Here is a 15,613-nt window from a genome sequence, read left to right as displayed (position 1 = left end):
GTATCTGCAGTGCCTTCCTCCACTAAAGTCTCGAACCTACGACTTCATCCATGAGGGTTAGAATCCACTTCTTCCAAACTCCTGTTAATGTTAGTAGTTTGACCTTTTCTCATGAATCACGAGTGTTCTTAATGACATCTAGAATGGTGAATCCTTCCAGAAGATTTTCAATTTACTTTGCCCAGATCCATCAAAGGAATCACTATCTATGGCAGTTATAGTCTTACAAAATGTATTTCTTAAATAATGAGTCTCAAAGGTCAAAATTACTCCTTCATCCATTAGCTGCAGGATGGATGTTGTTTTTATCATGAAAACAACATTAATCTTGTACATCTCCATCTGAGCTCTTGGGTGACTAACAGTGGTAATATTTTGAAAGGAATTTTTTTTTTTTTGAGAAGTAGGTCTCAACATTGGGCTTAAAATATTTGGTAAATTTTGCTGTAAACTGATGTGCTGTCATCTGGGGTTTTTTATTCTACTTACAGAGCACAGGCAGAATAGATTTAGCATCATTCTTAAGAGCCCTGGTATTTTCAAAATGGTAAATGAGCATTGACTTCAACTTGAAGTGACCAGCTGCTGAAACAAGAGAGCCTCCCTAACAAGCGAGCCTGCCTTTGAACCTTTGAAGCCAGGCATTGACTTCTCCTCTCCAGCTATGAAAGTCCTAAATGGCATCTACTTCCAATATAAAGCTATTTGCTATTTTTTTCTACTTTGAAAATCTCCTGTTTGGTGTATTCACTTTCACCAATGATCTGAGCTAGATCATCTGGGTAACTTGCTGCAGCTTCTCCATCAACACCTGCTGCTTCACCTTGTGCTTTTATGTTCTGGAGATGGCTTCTTTTCTTAAACCTCATGAACCAACCTTTGCTAGCTTCCAGCTCTTTTTCTGCAACTCCCTCACCTCTCTCAGCTTTTACAGAATTGAAGAGAGTTAAGGCCTTGCTCTGGATTAGGATTTGGCTTAAGGGAATGTTGTAGCTGATTTGGTCTTCTATCTAGACCACTAAAATTTCCTCCATATCAGCAATAAGGCTGTTTGGCTTTCATGTCTTACATGCGTACATTGGACTAGCAATTTTTATTTCCTTCAATAACATTTCCTTTGCATTTATAACTTGGCTAACTTTATGGCGTAAGAGTCTAGCTTTCAGCCTATCTTGGCATTTGGCATGTCTTTCTTATTAGGCTTAATCATTTCTAATATTTGATGTAAAATGAGAGATGTGTGATTCTTCCATTCACTTGAACACTTAGAGGCCTTTGTAAAGTTATTAAATGGCCTAATTTCAATGTCGTTATGCCTCAGGGAATAGAAAGGCCCAAGGAGAAATTGAGAGATGGGAAACTACTGGTCAGTGGAGCATGAGAACACATCCAACATTTATCCATGAAGCATTCGGTGCTATATGGATGTCATTTGCAGTGCTTTAAAACAATTGTAATAGTGACATCAAAGACCATTTATCATCGATCACTATAGCAGATATAATAATGTTTGAAATATTGCAAGAATTACCAAAATGTGACACAGAGATACAAATTGAGCAGGCGCTATTGGAAAATTGACACTGATAGACTTACTGGAGGCAGGGTTGCCACAAACCTTCAATTTGTAAGAAAGTGAAGCGCAGTAAAACAAGGTAGTCCTGTGCTTCCCAGCGAGACTGTGTCACTTACATGCTCCTCTTTGTTGAGGGGAAGGAGCATGAATGAGGTTATACTGGCCCTGAAACAGATCTAAAGTCTAGCTGGTGGCCGGGCTCGGTGGGTCATGCCTATAATCCCAGCACTTTGGGAGGCCGAGAGTGAGAGTGAGAATAATAATTACTAATATCAACAGTAATAAAAGCTTTCTGGGCAAACACAAATATTCTCACTGAAACTTGTAGAAATAGTGCCTTGAAACTATGACAGAAATATTGGGAACGTCTGGGCAGCAGTGAGGCTTTGGGCTGCCCCTGGGTACTCTGGGTGCCTCTGCCCAGAAAGGCAGGAGGGCTTCTCAGCACAGAACAGCCTGGGAGAAAGATGGCAGCTTCAGCCCTGCCCCCTCCACCCTCGCAGCACTTCCCGTGAGTCTCTGATCGTACACACTTCATTCCATCTCTTAGGTTTGTTCCAGTCTCTAATTCCGTGAGGAGCAGGGACTGTATCTTACTCCACTCCTGCTCATCCATGTTACCACAGTGACTCCCAAAGGTGGCCCTCTGCTGTTTGTGCAGGTTGTGGGTACTAGGCCATGATCCAGCCTCCCGCCATGGGTCACGCTGTTTCCCTCTGTGCCTGAGTCACACAGCCTGTGTGTTCCTGACCCAGTAAACCCCTTATGGGCAAAGACTTTCCCAGTTCCTCCCGCCCACCTTCGCCTCCTGGAGCACTGGTTTCCTCCCTTCCCACACTCCCCTGCACCCTGGAAAGACTCCTAGAACGCCCACCCGTGCATTGTCAGTGACTGTCTGCCCGGCCCCTCCCAGGGCATTGTGCACTCCTCCAGGGCAAAGACAGTTTCTTTGTCCCAGTGTCCCCAACACATAGCCCAATGCCTATCAGACAGTAGGTGTTCTGTAAGCACCTGGTAAATTCGTGATCTGGGGACACAATAAATAGCCCCCTTCCTTGCCTTAATTCTGAACAATTATAAACAATGGGTAAGACACACAAAGAGGATAGATACGACTTGTGTCCAGCCATCTCCTCTCGCCTGGACCCCAATCTCTGTAACAGGAGCTGAAGGGGATTAGAGGTCCTTCCAACCCTGAAATTCCCTGTCCTATAAGCATGCGGTTCTGTTGCCTGTCCTCGGACCAAATCATACATCAGGCTCCCTCCCCAGGGCTGCACACCCAGGATACTGGAACACAGTAGGGGAGCATTACAGCAACATCCCAACAGTGCATGGTCATCAGGGCACTGCAGCGAGTGAGAGCCAGGGGATTTGGCTTCTTGTCCCCACACCTACACTGACTCACCAAGTCCCTTCTTCCCTCTGGGCCTCAGTTTCCTGTTCTGTTAAGTGAGGGGAAGGACCTAACTGATTCAGACTAATATCTAAGGATCTAAGACACAGATCTAAGCTTCCATGATTATATTCTGCAATTCTGTGATTATGTTACATGATTCCATTATTATACCCCATGAATCTACAAGGAACTTGATAACATTTTGTGATGTGATGCTATTCTACAATTGTTTAACAACAGTCTCAGATTCTATATATTGGCTCTTCAGTCCTTAGAAAGCCCAAGTGCATGTTTTAAAAATGAATTCAGTACTGTATCAATTTTCTACTGTTTCAAAAACAAAACAAAATACTACCCCTAAAACTTAATGGTGTAAAAACACCACCATTTAATCATCTCATGTTTTGTGGGGTAACTGGGCTCAGCTGGACTGTACTTCTGCTCCACATGCTATCTGGGGCTGCAGTGGAATATCAAAATGCTCAAGGCGGCTGACTCGTGTGGCAGGCAGTGGCGCTGGCTGTCACTGGGAACTCAGCTGGGGATTTGGTTTTCCTTCTTTTGGCCTCTTCATGTGGCTTGGATCTGGCTGGGTTCCAAGAGGCAAGAATTAGAAACTGCCTGTTCCCTTGAGGCCTAGACTTGGATGTCCCATAATACCACTGCATTCAAGAGCTACAGAAACAAGCTCCATGTGGAGAGCAGCATGCATATGCAGGGAATGGAGGGAGTGTTTGGGAGGGGAGTGTGTCTTTGGAGGCTAACTCCTGCAAACAACTGACACCATCTCATTAAAGCACCTGCTAAAAACAGATGAAGAAACATGCTGGAGTCCTGTCATAGTTAAACTATCATCTGTCTGCCAGAGCCTGGGAACTAATGCTAGGTACTCCTGCTTGCCTTTGCTATGTAAGAAGTGAGGAAACCCCAACAAATGTGGAGGCAGCCTGAGCATTAAAAGCCTTCGCCCCTTCCCCTCCACTCCCATAGCACCATGACTCAGGCAACTTAGTGCCTCTTTCTGAGCCTCAGTTTGCTCTTCTGTAAAATGGGGGCATTGGTCTTGAGGGTGCTTAAGGTGCCTCCACCCCTAATGTTCTCTGTCCCTCTGTGCTCCTAGGTACTCCTTCCAGGACGAGGAGGACATGTTCATGGTGGTGGACCTGCTCCTGGGAGGAGACCTGCGCTACCATCTGCAGCAGAATGTGCATTTCACAGAGGGGACTGTGAAACTCTACATCTGTGAGCTGGCACTGGCCCTGGAGTATCTTCAGAGGTACCACATCATCCACAGGTAACTGGGCTGCTGGCGGGATGCCTGGGACAGAGGCACCATGGGCTAGGGTGTCATGAGCAGTCTGCGGTAGTGGGGAGAGAATTTTGTCCTTGACATGGTTTAAAAGTGGTAGTGCATCAGGGGAAAAAAAGCAGAACACTTTTCTTCCTGTTTTTTTTTTATGTTCTTTACAACCAGCACGTACGCCTCCCATCCTACACCCGTACACTACTGCTTAGAGACATGACTGGTGGCTGGCCTTATCTTCTCTGCTCCAGTATGCCTGGGGAAGCTGGAACATTCTGTCCCTCTTGTCTCAAGTCAGAAGAATTATAGTAGCATTATTATACTAGTGAGTTGGGAGTGTGAGGGATTCTACTCTCTATTTTTCCGTACTTAGAAATCAGTGCTGTGCATTGTGGAGGATATCTTTCTCTTGGGAAGCCTCAGTGCTGGCTCTGGGCTTTGCATAAAAGCTCTGAGTTTCTGCAGCCTCGTCAGGGACCTTGCTTCTCCCTGCTATGCACAGTAGTGCCATGTCCTACACAGGTGAGCAAAGTGACTTTGTCTGCAGAAGCTGGAACTCAACGAAAGGCTTTAAAGTGATGGTGTCATTCATAACTCTTCTCACTGACCCCAGAAGAGGCAGCTAGTGTGAGGGGCTCCAAATTGGTTTACCCATGGTCTTGCACTGTGCTTAGTTGATCTCCTTGTAACTTAACTAATTTTGGAAGATTTGGAAAAGATGAGGATTTGAACTTCTAGGTAAAGATGACAGATTAAGCACATACGTCTACATTTTTCCCTTCTTAAACTCCATTAAATGACAGTAAGGAATATTTTAAAAGTGATAAAGTTATGAAGATAGGGAACACTGGAAGGGGACCTCAGTGAAAATAGTGGGGAAAGGTGGAAAGAAAGATGTAAAGTGATCGATGACTTAGGATACCAGAAACTGAATTTAATGTTGCTGCTGGGGAGTGTCAAGAACTAATAGATACAAAAGAATTCCCCCAAAGCTCAGGAATTGGCAGCACCTGGTATGTATGGGATGGGGGCAGCTGGTGAAAAGAGGCTATAATAAGGTGAATTGTTGAAAACTTCTTAAGTAGTATAGAGAAACATAGACCTGTTTCCCAACTCCGGAGAGCTGGGCGGTTGCCCGCTTCCTTACCCAAAAGGAAAACTAAAGGTTAGTCTGCTTAAAAAAATGGAGAGTTGTTCCGTGGCCCTTTAAATGAACATCAAGCCCTGCCCCTGGGTTTTGGGAATACTGTAAAACTTAAAACAAAATGGCAAAGATTTAATCTGAACATTACATGTACCTACAAATGGTGAAATGAAATCCGGGCTAAATGACATCAAGCCTGCCTGGGTTGGGATACTGTACTAACAATGGCAAGATTATCTGAACATACATGTACTACATGCTGAAATGACAGCACCCTCCCCGCCCCCGCCACCACAACTGAGATCAAAGAATGGTGCCTTTATGCCTTCATCGGCTGCACAGGGAACTCAAGTGATTTCAATGGAAATGTGACTGAGCCCAAAGGAAAGAGATTGTGCCATCAAAGGTTTTCCAGGACACCTTAGAGTGTAGGTTATAATAAACAAGCCCCATTCATTCATTATCAGCTCCCAATTAAGTTAATGACAGCATGGGATTATCAGACATCCAGGGAAATCATCACTTGAACATCAAGATCCAAACAACAAAATGGAAAAAAAATAAAATAAAACTTAGGCTACACAGTGACTCTGGAAACATCAAAATAACTGATCAGTATTTTCAGTGGATAAAAGAAGAATTTTGCATGTGTGAAACAAGAAATAGCAGTTTTTTTTAAATTCAGGGAACAAACATCAGAGTTCTTATAAATCAAAATTGTAAAAGCAGAAATTTAAAGAATTCAAAATGTATGTTGGAAGATAAAGTCTTTATACTTTTCTATAAAGTAGAGTAAAAAGGCAAAGAAAAAATATGAGAGAAAACATAACAAAGTTAAGGAATCTACAAATTTCAACACAAGAAGTAATAGAGACAAAACATAAAGGAAGAAATCATCAGTGAAACGATTAAAGAACAATCTCCCAGACCTGAAATACGTGATTTTCCATATTGAGAAAGCCTACCAAGGGTACAGAGTTATGGCTAGAAACAGACACATAGCAAAACAAATGTCAGATCTGATCGGCTTCCAGAGAAGAGCCACAGGTCATAGAGGCTGAAGAATCAGGATAGTTTCAAATTTCTTTTGTTTTTGTTTTCTGTTCCTTGAGACAGGGTTTTGCTGTTGTTCAGGCTGGAGTGCACTGGTACGATCGTGGCTCACTGCAGCCTCAGCCTCCTGGGCTCAAGTGATCCTCCCACCTCGCCCTCCTAAGTAGCTGGGACCACAAGCACACACCACCATCTCTGACCAATTTTTGGGGGGGTATTTTTTTTGTAAAAACAGGTTTTCAGCACGTTGCCCAGGGTGGTCTCAAACTGCTGAGTTTTAAGCAATCCACCCACCGTGGCCTCTCAAAGTGCTAGGATTACAGGTGTGAGCCACAGCACCCAGCCAGTTTTGAGTTTCTTAAATGCTCGAAGGCAGTGCAGACCTGCTACTCAACCATGTGTAAGGGTATACATTTTCCCCAGTTCCAGGTTTCAAAAAGCAGTCCTCCCATATACCTTTTCTCAAGTACTAGGAAAATGAGATGGACTCCAAAATGAACGAATGAGTCAAAGAGGACAAAGAAATGGAATACGGAAAGCTGGAACTCCAGCAAATCAGATAGGCATAGGAAGTCTCCAGGATGATGCTGAAGGGGTGTCAGTTGTGCCTCACATGTATGCTATGACCAGTTCTGATTAGTGTGGATCAGAGACCCTGGGAGAGACTTCTTCAGGAAAAGTGAACTGATAGAATTCCTGATGCACCTGGCCTTGAGAGATTTATTTAGCTAGCTGGTAAAGAATCTGAAGTGGAATTATGAGAGGTTCAGGGAAAAAAACCTCAGCAAAAATAACATCATTAATTTTAAGGAAGGAAAATGTTGCACAGGACAACATCTGCATAGAGTACAGCTTACTAAATGGGTCAACCCTGGATATAATACCTAGTCCTATCACCTAAACCCTGAAAATCTAACCAAAAACTCAATGATACTCCATTGAGAAACTGAGGAAATGGGAAGGATGACTGAGTCTCCTGGGATTGGAGAAAGACGGCTAAATCTTTATCTTCCCTAGTAAGAAGTCCAGTCTCCAGGGAGAGCCTGGAGTGAAAAAGTGAAGGAGTCATTAGAAGTCTGTCATTTAGAGATAAGGAGTTAGATACCAAAATTATAACCTGGAACAGATGAGTGGATAGAGGATAAATGGGGGAGAACGTGATAGGATTAATGCTATTGTGACAAAATGTGTTTGTAACAGAAAGTGATAGGGATTGTTGTATTGTAACAAAACTTGCAAAACTATTGGCTCTTTGAACTATTTGCATATAACTTTATATTGGAGAATAGTAGTAGTAAAGATATTGTTCAGCGTAATACACAACTGTTCATTCACTCAGTCATTCACTAGCTTTTGAATGAATGCAAGCATTCTGGTTCTGGACTCTGTGCTTGTCAGTGTGATGCTGTACTTCCTAAAGAAGGTCACACTATGGTAGAGTATGCTTCTGTTCCTTGATGGGGCTTCTTTGAAGGTGCTGAAAGAGTTCTTTACAGATCAGTTGTATATGTGTCTTTCGTGAATTACTGTAGCCATTCATGAACTAGAGTGCAATAGATAGATGATCCATGTGTCCAAATTCCCTGAGACACTAAGTCATGTGGACATTGGTGAGATAAATGCCAATGTTCCAGAGCTGAGCCGGGGATGAACAAGGCAGGAAATGGAACCATTGCATGACAGCATGGCTGGCTGGAGCCATTTCATTATGATTCACCAGATTTCAGAAAAAGTTTTAAGTCATTCTCAAATATTCCTCTGGTAGAGGTCATCTGCTCTTAGATTCCAGATCTACCCTGGGGAAAAGGAGCTGTCGAGTAATTTATGGGAATGTTTTAAAGTCTACTAAGCGAATATGTGATGATTAATTTTCTGTGTCAATTCGACTGGGCTAAAGGATGCCCAGAGAGCTGGTAAAACACTACTTCTGAGTGTGTCTGTGAGGATGCTTCCAAAGGAGATCAGCATTTGAATAAGTGAACTGCATGAAGCAGATGGGCCTCCCCAATGTGGTGGGGATCAACGATTCCTCTGAGGGCCTGAATAGAATGAAAAATTGCAGCCATTCACTCTTCCTACTTGAGCTGAATCATCCGTCTTCTCCTGTCTTCAGTCATCACTGCTCCAGGTTTTTGGGCTTTCAGGCTTAGACTGGGACTTACACTCACAGCCTCCAAATTCTCAGGCCTTCATGCTTGAACTGAATTACACCGCTTGCTATCCTGGGTCTCCAGCTTGCAGATGCAGATCCCAGGACTTCTTAGCCTCCAAAACCACGGGAGCCGATTCCCATAATAAATCTCTGTTATATATGTATATCTATATTCTATTTCTTTTGTTTTTCTGGAGAACGCTGACTACTGCAGTTGAATTACCTTCCCAATTCTAAAATTATAAACTTGGCAAGGATTTGAGTCAGTCTTTTTTACCCCCTTCCATATGGTTCCTAAATCCCCCTTTCAATGTGTGTATGTGTAGATTTGAAACTATGTATCTGAACACAACCATGTGTAAGGATGTATGGAAATGCTGTGCAACGTTTTGCATTAATTCAACAGCTGAATTGTTGAATCCTCCACTGCGTCTGTACCAGACACTTTCAATGCCGTATTTACACCCTCAGATGAGTGCTGCTTCTTTCAAAGTAGCCACACTTGGAAGTGGAGGAATTATCCCACAAATGCAAGCCTAGGTTGGATTGCCAAGGATATTTATCTTCCATCTTATTGGACTTAGATGGGCTACCAAACTCTGCTCAACTTTTTGGACCTCGATTTTCTAATCTGAAAAATGCTCCTAATTAAACCTACTTCTTGGGCTGTTATGCAACTTTTATGAGAAAATGTTCATAAAGAATTTATCTGTGCCTGGCTTCTTTTAGATGCCCCATTCTTATTTCCTCTGTCTGGCAGAACTGGACTTGAAATCTATGTTCAGTCTTTCCTATATACTCTGTGTGACAAAACTCCACCCTTTGAGGATGGTGTTATAGATCTTTAGAAAATAAAATATATTTTATGGCATAGCCCAGTGACTTTGATAGTGCCCAAGCAGGGAAATACCACTGTCAGTCCCAAGCAAATTGTTTTAAAGCAGTGAGAAGATTTACTTTTCATAGCATTTGAATTGGCCCTTCCTTCTTTAAATACCCATCTGGGCAAGGCTGTATACCAGCTCCCAGGAAGAAAATGATGAATGAGACTCAACTTTCTGGGTGGAACAGGCACCCCCACAAATGATTGCAGCCAAGGATGCTGACCATGACAGAACACTACAAAGCACCAGTGGGAGCTTCAAGGAGGGGCGCCCAGCCAGCCTGAGTTGGGGAGGGCAGGGGCTGAGTTGGCAGAGAAGGCTTCCTCTGCCATACTCTGTCTGTGATTTGTAGGATAATTAGGAATTAGAACTGAGAAAAGGAATGCAGAAGGCACTGGGCAGAAGGGCCCAAATTTGAGAGGCCCCAGGTGGGTGGACCCTGTATTGCAAGGCTCAAGGGTGGTAGGGAGCACACCCTAACAGGCCCTGCTTTTCTCATTTATTGATGGATTGAAGCTTGGGAGTGACATGGTCTAACTTGTCATTGAGAATAATCTTTCTGAAGGCACTAGAAGTGCATTCCAAGATGGATCTTCATCCAAGGCAGGACTCCTTGGCTAGGTATCCAGGGTATACAAAACTAAATAAAGAACAGCAGTGACAATGAATCAAGTTTATTAAGCAATGAATCAAGTTTATTAAAATGTGTTGACACTACTTTAAACTATATACATATACATATGTGTGTTTGCATATGTGTATATATGCACATGGAGTATATACATGTGTATGTACACACATCGTATATATAAATATTTATAAACACCCACACGTATATAATACACACACTCACATACACGTACACACACAAATATCTCATTTAATCCTTACAGCAATAAAATGAGCTAGGTAGTATAATGACCCCGTTTTGCAGAGAGATTGGGTGATTTGCACCAGGACACACAGCTGGCAGGTCATGGAACCCTGGCTTTGAAACAAGGCGTTCAAACCCCAGATCTCAGGCTGATGACCACTGAGCGTACAGCTCCCTTGTTGTTCAAATTGCACTAAACTGTTTACAAAGTGCTCATAGGAGTGAGTGCCTGCATATATTAACATACAAATGAGCACATATGGATTTCATCGACTCCTCACATCCGCCCCAGAGGAAGGCACTGTTCCCATGGTGTGGATGAGGCAGCAGGCATTTCTGGGAGCTGAGCCTCTAACCCAAGGTCACACAGCTAGTTAGCAGTAGAATTGGAGCTTTTAACTGGAACATGACTTGTAGTCAAAGGCTCTCTGCACTACACCTTGTTGCCTCCCCAGATGCAAAAGCAAAGCTAAGGTTATGTCCTGTTCACAGTCACATCAGCTAATTGTTCATAGATACCCAAAACAGGAACCAGATGCTCACTTCTTCACGGAGTGTTCCTGACCACACTTTATCTAGCTAGGTTCTCACTTTATTCCTCACCACATACTTTCCCAAAGCACTTTGTCTACTTTCTTCCTGGCATGTAATCCTAATTGATAATGATTTAGGCAGTAACTTACTTCTAGGCATCCAAAGAATAAATTTGCTATATTGGGCTGTTCTTGAATTGCTATAAAGAAATACATGAGACCGAGTAATTTATAAAGAAAAGAAGTTCATAAAGAAAAGAGGTTTAAGTAGCTCATGGTTCTGCAGGCTGCACAGGAAGTATGGTGCTGGCATCTGTTCAGTTTCTGGGGAGGCCTCAGGAAACCTGCAATCATGGTGGAAGGCAAAGGGGGAGCAGGCACATCACATGGCCAGAGCAGGAGCAAGGGAGAGAGGGGAGGTGCTATACACTTTTTTTTAATATACTTTAAGTTCTAGGGTACATGTGCACAATGTGCAGGTTTGTTACATATGTATACATGTGCCATGTTGGTGTGCTGCACCCATTAACTCGTCATTTACATTAGGTATATCTCCTAATGCTATCCCTCCCCCTCTCCCCACCCTATAACAGGCCCCAGTGTGTGATGCCAACAGTCAGGAACAACAGGTGTTGGAGAGGATGTGGAGAAATAGGAACACTTTTACACTGTTGGTGGGAGTGTAAACTAGTTCAACCATTATGGAAGACAGTGTGGCGATTCCTCAAGGATCTAGAACTAGAAATACCATTTGACACAGCGATCCCATTACTGGGTATATACCCAAAGGATTATAAATCATACTACTATAAAGACACATGCACAATTTGTTTATTGTGGCACTATTCACAATAACAAAGACTTGGAACCAACCCAAATGTCCATCAGTGATAGACTGGATTAAGAAAATGTGGCACATGTACACCACGGAATACTATGCAGCCATAAAAAAGAATGAGTTCATGTCCTTTGTAGAGACATGGATGAAGCTAGAAACCATCATTCTGAGCAAACTGTCTCAAGGACAGAAAACCAAACACCGCATGTTCTCACTCATAGGTGGGAATTGAACAATGAGAACAGCCATACACTTTTAAACGAGCAGGTCTCGTGATAATTTCCTCACTATCATAAAGGACAGCACCAAGGAGATGGTGCTAAACCATTCATGAGAAATCTCTCCCCAGGATCCAGTCACCTCCCAGCAGGCCCCACCTCCAACATTGGAAATTACATATCAACATGGAATTTGGGCGGGGATGCACATCCAAACTATATTACCTGCCTAGTCTGTAAATTCTCTAAGGGCACACACTTTTTCTGCCTTGTTCATCTTCATATCTTCAACACCTAATATAATGCCTGGCACATAGTAAGTGCTTTAGAACTATTTGTTAAATCAGTGAAGAAAAAATAAAGAAAGTAAGAGCCTACCTTACTTGAAGTTACTTGACAATGCAAGTTCACATTTAATAAATCAATATCGATATCCTGAACTGCTTCCTAGAACTTCTCTAACCAAATATTCTTTGATATATGAGAAGCTAGCTCCTGAAAAGTTTGTGAGGGAGGGGTGCAAAGTAGCCTATCACAAGTATGACATTCCTTTGAAGTCTTAGATGTTATGTTAAAAATTTCTCTAAGTTTTGCATTCTACTCTATGATGTAGTCATGATTCTTTTAATATACAAAGTAGTGCTTTAAGCTATGATTCATATGAAAATAGAGAAAATGAACAATGAAGGCTGTTCAGAGTCTCCACGATCCATAGCCAGTGCTGTTGCATTGCATCCATCAATTTGGGGAAGATGAGCTGATTTGAAGAGAACTCATGCCTCGTGTGAAGTGCAGGACCCCGGTAATTCTCTCCTTTCTCTGGCCTCTTAAAAATCCAATTCAGAGTCACATAAATATGAAGCTATGAACAGCAACCATTTGTTCACTGTTTTGAACAGAGCACTGATCTAAATACTAATCAAAGTCGGTTTGGTACATTTTCAGGCTTTTCTTGGTGAAAATTTTTACCAGTAGGGTTACCTACATGAAATCGTGTCTGAAGTGCCTGAAACCTATTGCGTAGTGTCTCTTACTATCTTGGGAAACATCTTCCAGCGAAGTCCAATGACCTATGATGCACTGTATTTTTCTCCTGACCCTGAATTTGGATCCCATGTAAATTAACCAACAGTCTCAGTACTGATGACCCACTCACTTCATCAGACTTACAGTCTCTTTTTACAAGGGAGGAACCTTGACATGTATAAGAAAACCTTTGCCTTGGAGTTGCTGATTCCAGTCTTGGGAAAATATCTGCTTATTAAATCAAATATTTGTGAAGGCTTCTTTATTATTGAGTGAATTGTTAATCTTATCTGAGTTTTTTCTTTTTTCCATTTTTTCTTTTGGCAAACTTTGTCAGAAATCTTTTCTTTTTTTTTTTGTCTTTTAATTATTAAGAGCAGTAATAGATTAATTCTGAAACTCTCCAACACCTTTCTTTAGTTAAAACAGTATTATCTATGCAAGCATTCAAAGACACTTCACATTTCTCAAGGCCAAGTGTGGTGGCTTACACTTTGGGAGGCCAAGGCAGGAGGATCACTCAAACCCAGAAGTTCAAGACCAGCCTAGGCAACATGGCAAAATCCCCTCTCTACAAGGCTACTTGGGAGGCTGAGATGGGAGGATCACCTGAGCCTGGGAGATCGAAGCTGCAGTGAGCCATGATAGTGCTGCTGCACTCCAGCCTGGGCGACAGTTGAAAAAGATTAAATAATTTAAAATAATATTTAAAAAAAACAAAATGCTTCCCGTTTCTCTACAAAATTACCTAAAAGATAAGTATATCTTATCATTTTATCATCTTACTGAATTCAATAGGAACATTTTAAAGTAAAATGTTCATTTTAAAGTAAAATGCCAGTGTAATTGGTTTTAAGCCCAGATCTTATTTTAAATAGATAATATGTGTACATATTATAAAATTTAAAAGATTCAAATGGTATAAATGAAAATAAATTATAATTCTCCCCCCCCCCTTTTTTTTTGCATTTTCATGAATTTACAGCAGATGCTTCAAACTCTGTCTTTAAATTCCTCGTTCCTGTTCCCATGGACCACTTAATTTTAAAATGTTAACACATTAAGGCAAGTAAGGGATACACTAAAAGCACATGCATGTTTGAAATATGTTATTGGAAATTAGAAAACAAAATTGTTGGTGAGACATTAGACCATAATGACAACCAACATTTCTGAGCATTTTGCATGTGCCTGGTTCTGTGTTAAATGTTCTGCAGGTGTGAGTTCACCTGGTCCTATTAGTAGTCCCATTTTACAGGTGAGACCACTGTGTCTCATGGAGGGTGAATAACTCACCTAAGGGCGAACAGGAAGTGGCCACCCCAAGTCACCAAGCTTGAGGGCCTAAGCTCATACTGTCTCTATTCTGATAACCTATGGTAATTAAGTTCTCCAACAACATGTATCCATAGAATTGATCTGATATCCAAGCTTTCATGACGGAAACATCACATGGACGACCCTCATGGAAAAATGAAATTCTTTTGCTTTTGCTTGTGCGTAAAAATAAATATGTATTTTAAGTGACACTATTCAACGTCCTCCCTCCCTGAAGTTCTTGGCATTCCCTGTCATATTGTGGGACAGTGGTCCTTTCCCATTGAGTTTGCATGAATTGACGGGAATATCATTTGTGTTCCTACGTTGAAATGCTTGTGGGTATATGGTTGTTATTTTCACATACAGATTTTGAGCTTGTGCCTCCTCAGTTCTGGAAAGGCAAACTATCTTGACTCCTGATATTTTGGCAAAATTTTCTGTGTCTGTCTTAGAAAACTAATTGCAGAATGAGGCTGGGGTAGTGGCTCCCGTTTGCCAATACGACCTCACTGAGAAATCAAGTGTGTTCAAGCTGTGGGGACAAGAATTATACCAAGTAGCAAGTATGATCAGGCTTCTGGTCCCATGACCTTTTTGGCAAAGGCTCATGACTCATTTAATAGCAGTGTATGTGAAGGAATGTAAGATTCCAGATTTTCCCAAACAGTGGCTTTAGTGGCTTAAATTGGGCCTTGGGCAGTATCCTGCCCTCTCTGGGTCCAAGTCTGGGTTCCTTCTGATGAGCAGTGGAGTTTGTAAACAAACAAACCCAAACCTCTGACTTAGTTCCCAAAATAATGGGACACAGGAGCAAGACTGTGAAGTGGACAAAACCCAGATTGCATAACTGACGCAGGGAGGGATTGGGGTCACCCTGTGTGTAGACAGGGTCCGAGCCTGGCCACTCGCCACTGTAAAGAGTAGTGCTTTCTCTTGCCTGATTGCCCTGGCCAGAACTTCCAAGACTATGTTGAATAGGAGTGGTGAGAGAGGGCATCCCTGTCTTGTGCCAGTTTTCAAAGGGAATTTTTCCAGTTTTTGCCCATTCAGAATGATATTAGCTGTGGGTTTGTCATAAATAGCTCTTATTATTTTGAGGTACGTTCCATCAATACCGAATTTATTGAGCATTTTTAGCATGAAGGGCTGTTGAATTTTGTCAAAAGCCTTTTCTGCATCTATTGAGATAATCATGTGGTTCTTGTCTTTGGTTCTGTTTATATGCTGGATTACGTTTATTGATTTGCGAATGTTGAACCAGCCTTGCATCCCAGGGATGAAGCCCACTTGATC

General features: G+C 42.1%; 1 protein-coding gene across 1 annotated transcript in view; it reads left to right on the top strand.

The window, feature by feature from the left end:
• Positions 1-15,613, top strand: part of STK32B (serine/threonine kinase 32B) — a gene marked incomplete at its 3' end in the record, with an annotated part of 393,231 nt that overhangs the window by 258,021 nt on the left and 119,597 nt on the right. Inside the window, exon 4 of the mRNA XM_017864573.1 lies at positions 4,096-4,269. Within this exon, the coding sequence (XP_017720062.1) occupies positions 4,096-4,269 (174 nt within the window). The remainder of the gene's footprint in view (positions 1-4,095; positions 4,270-15,613) is intronic.

This window comes from Rhinopithecus bieti, unplaced genomic scaffold (assembly GCF_001698545.2).
Source record: "Rhinopithecus bieti isolate Rb0 unplaced genomic scaffold, ASM169854v2 scaffold_75975, whole genome shotgun sequence".
NCBI lineage: Eukaryota > Metazoa > Chordata > Mammalia > Primates > Cercopithecidae > Rhinopithecus > Rhinopithecus bieti.
The sequence above is the reverse complement of the archived record's forward strand: the minus strand, read 5'-3'. Positions and strand labels throughout refer to the sequence as shown.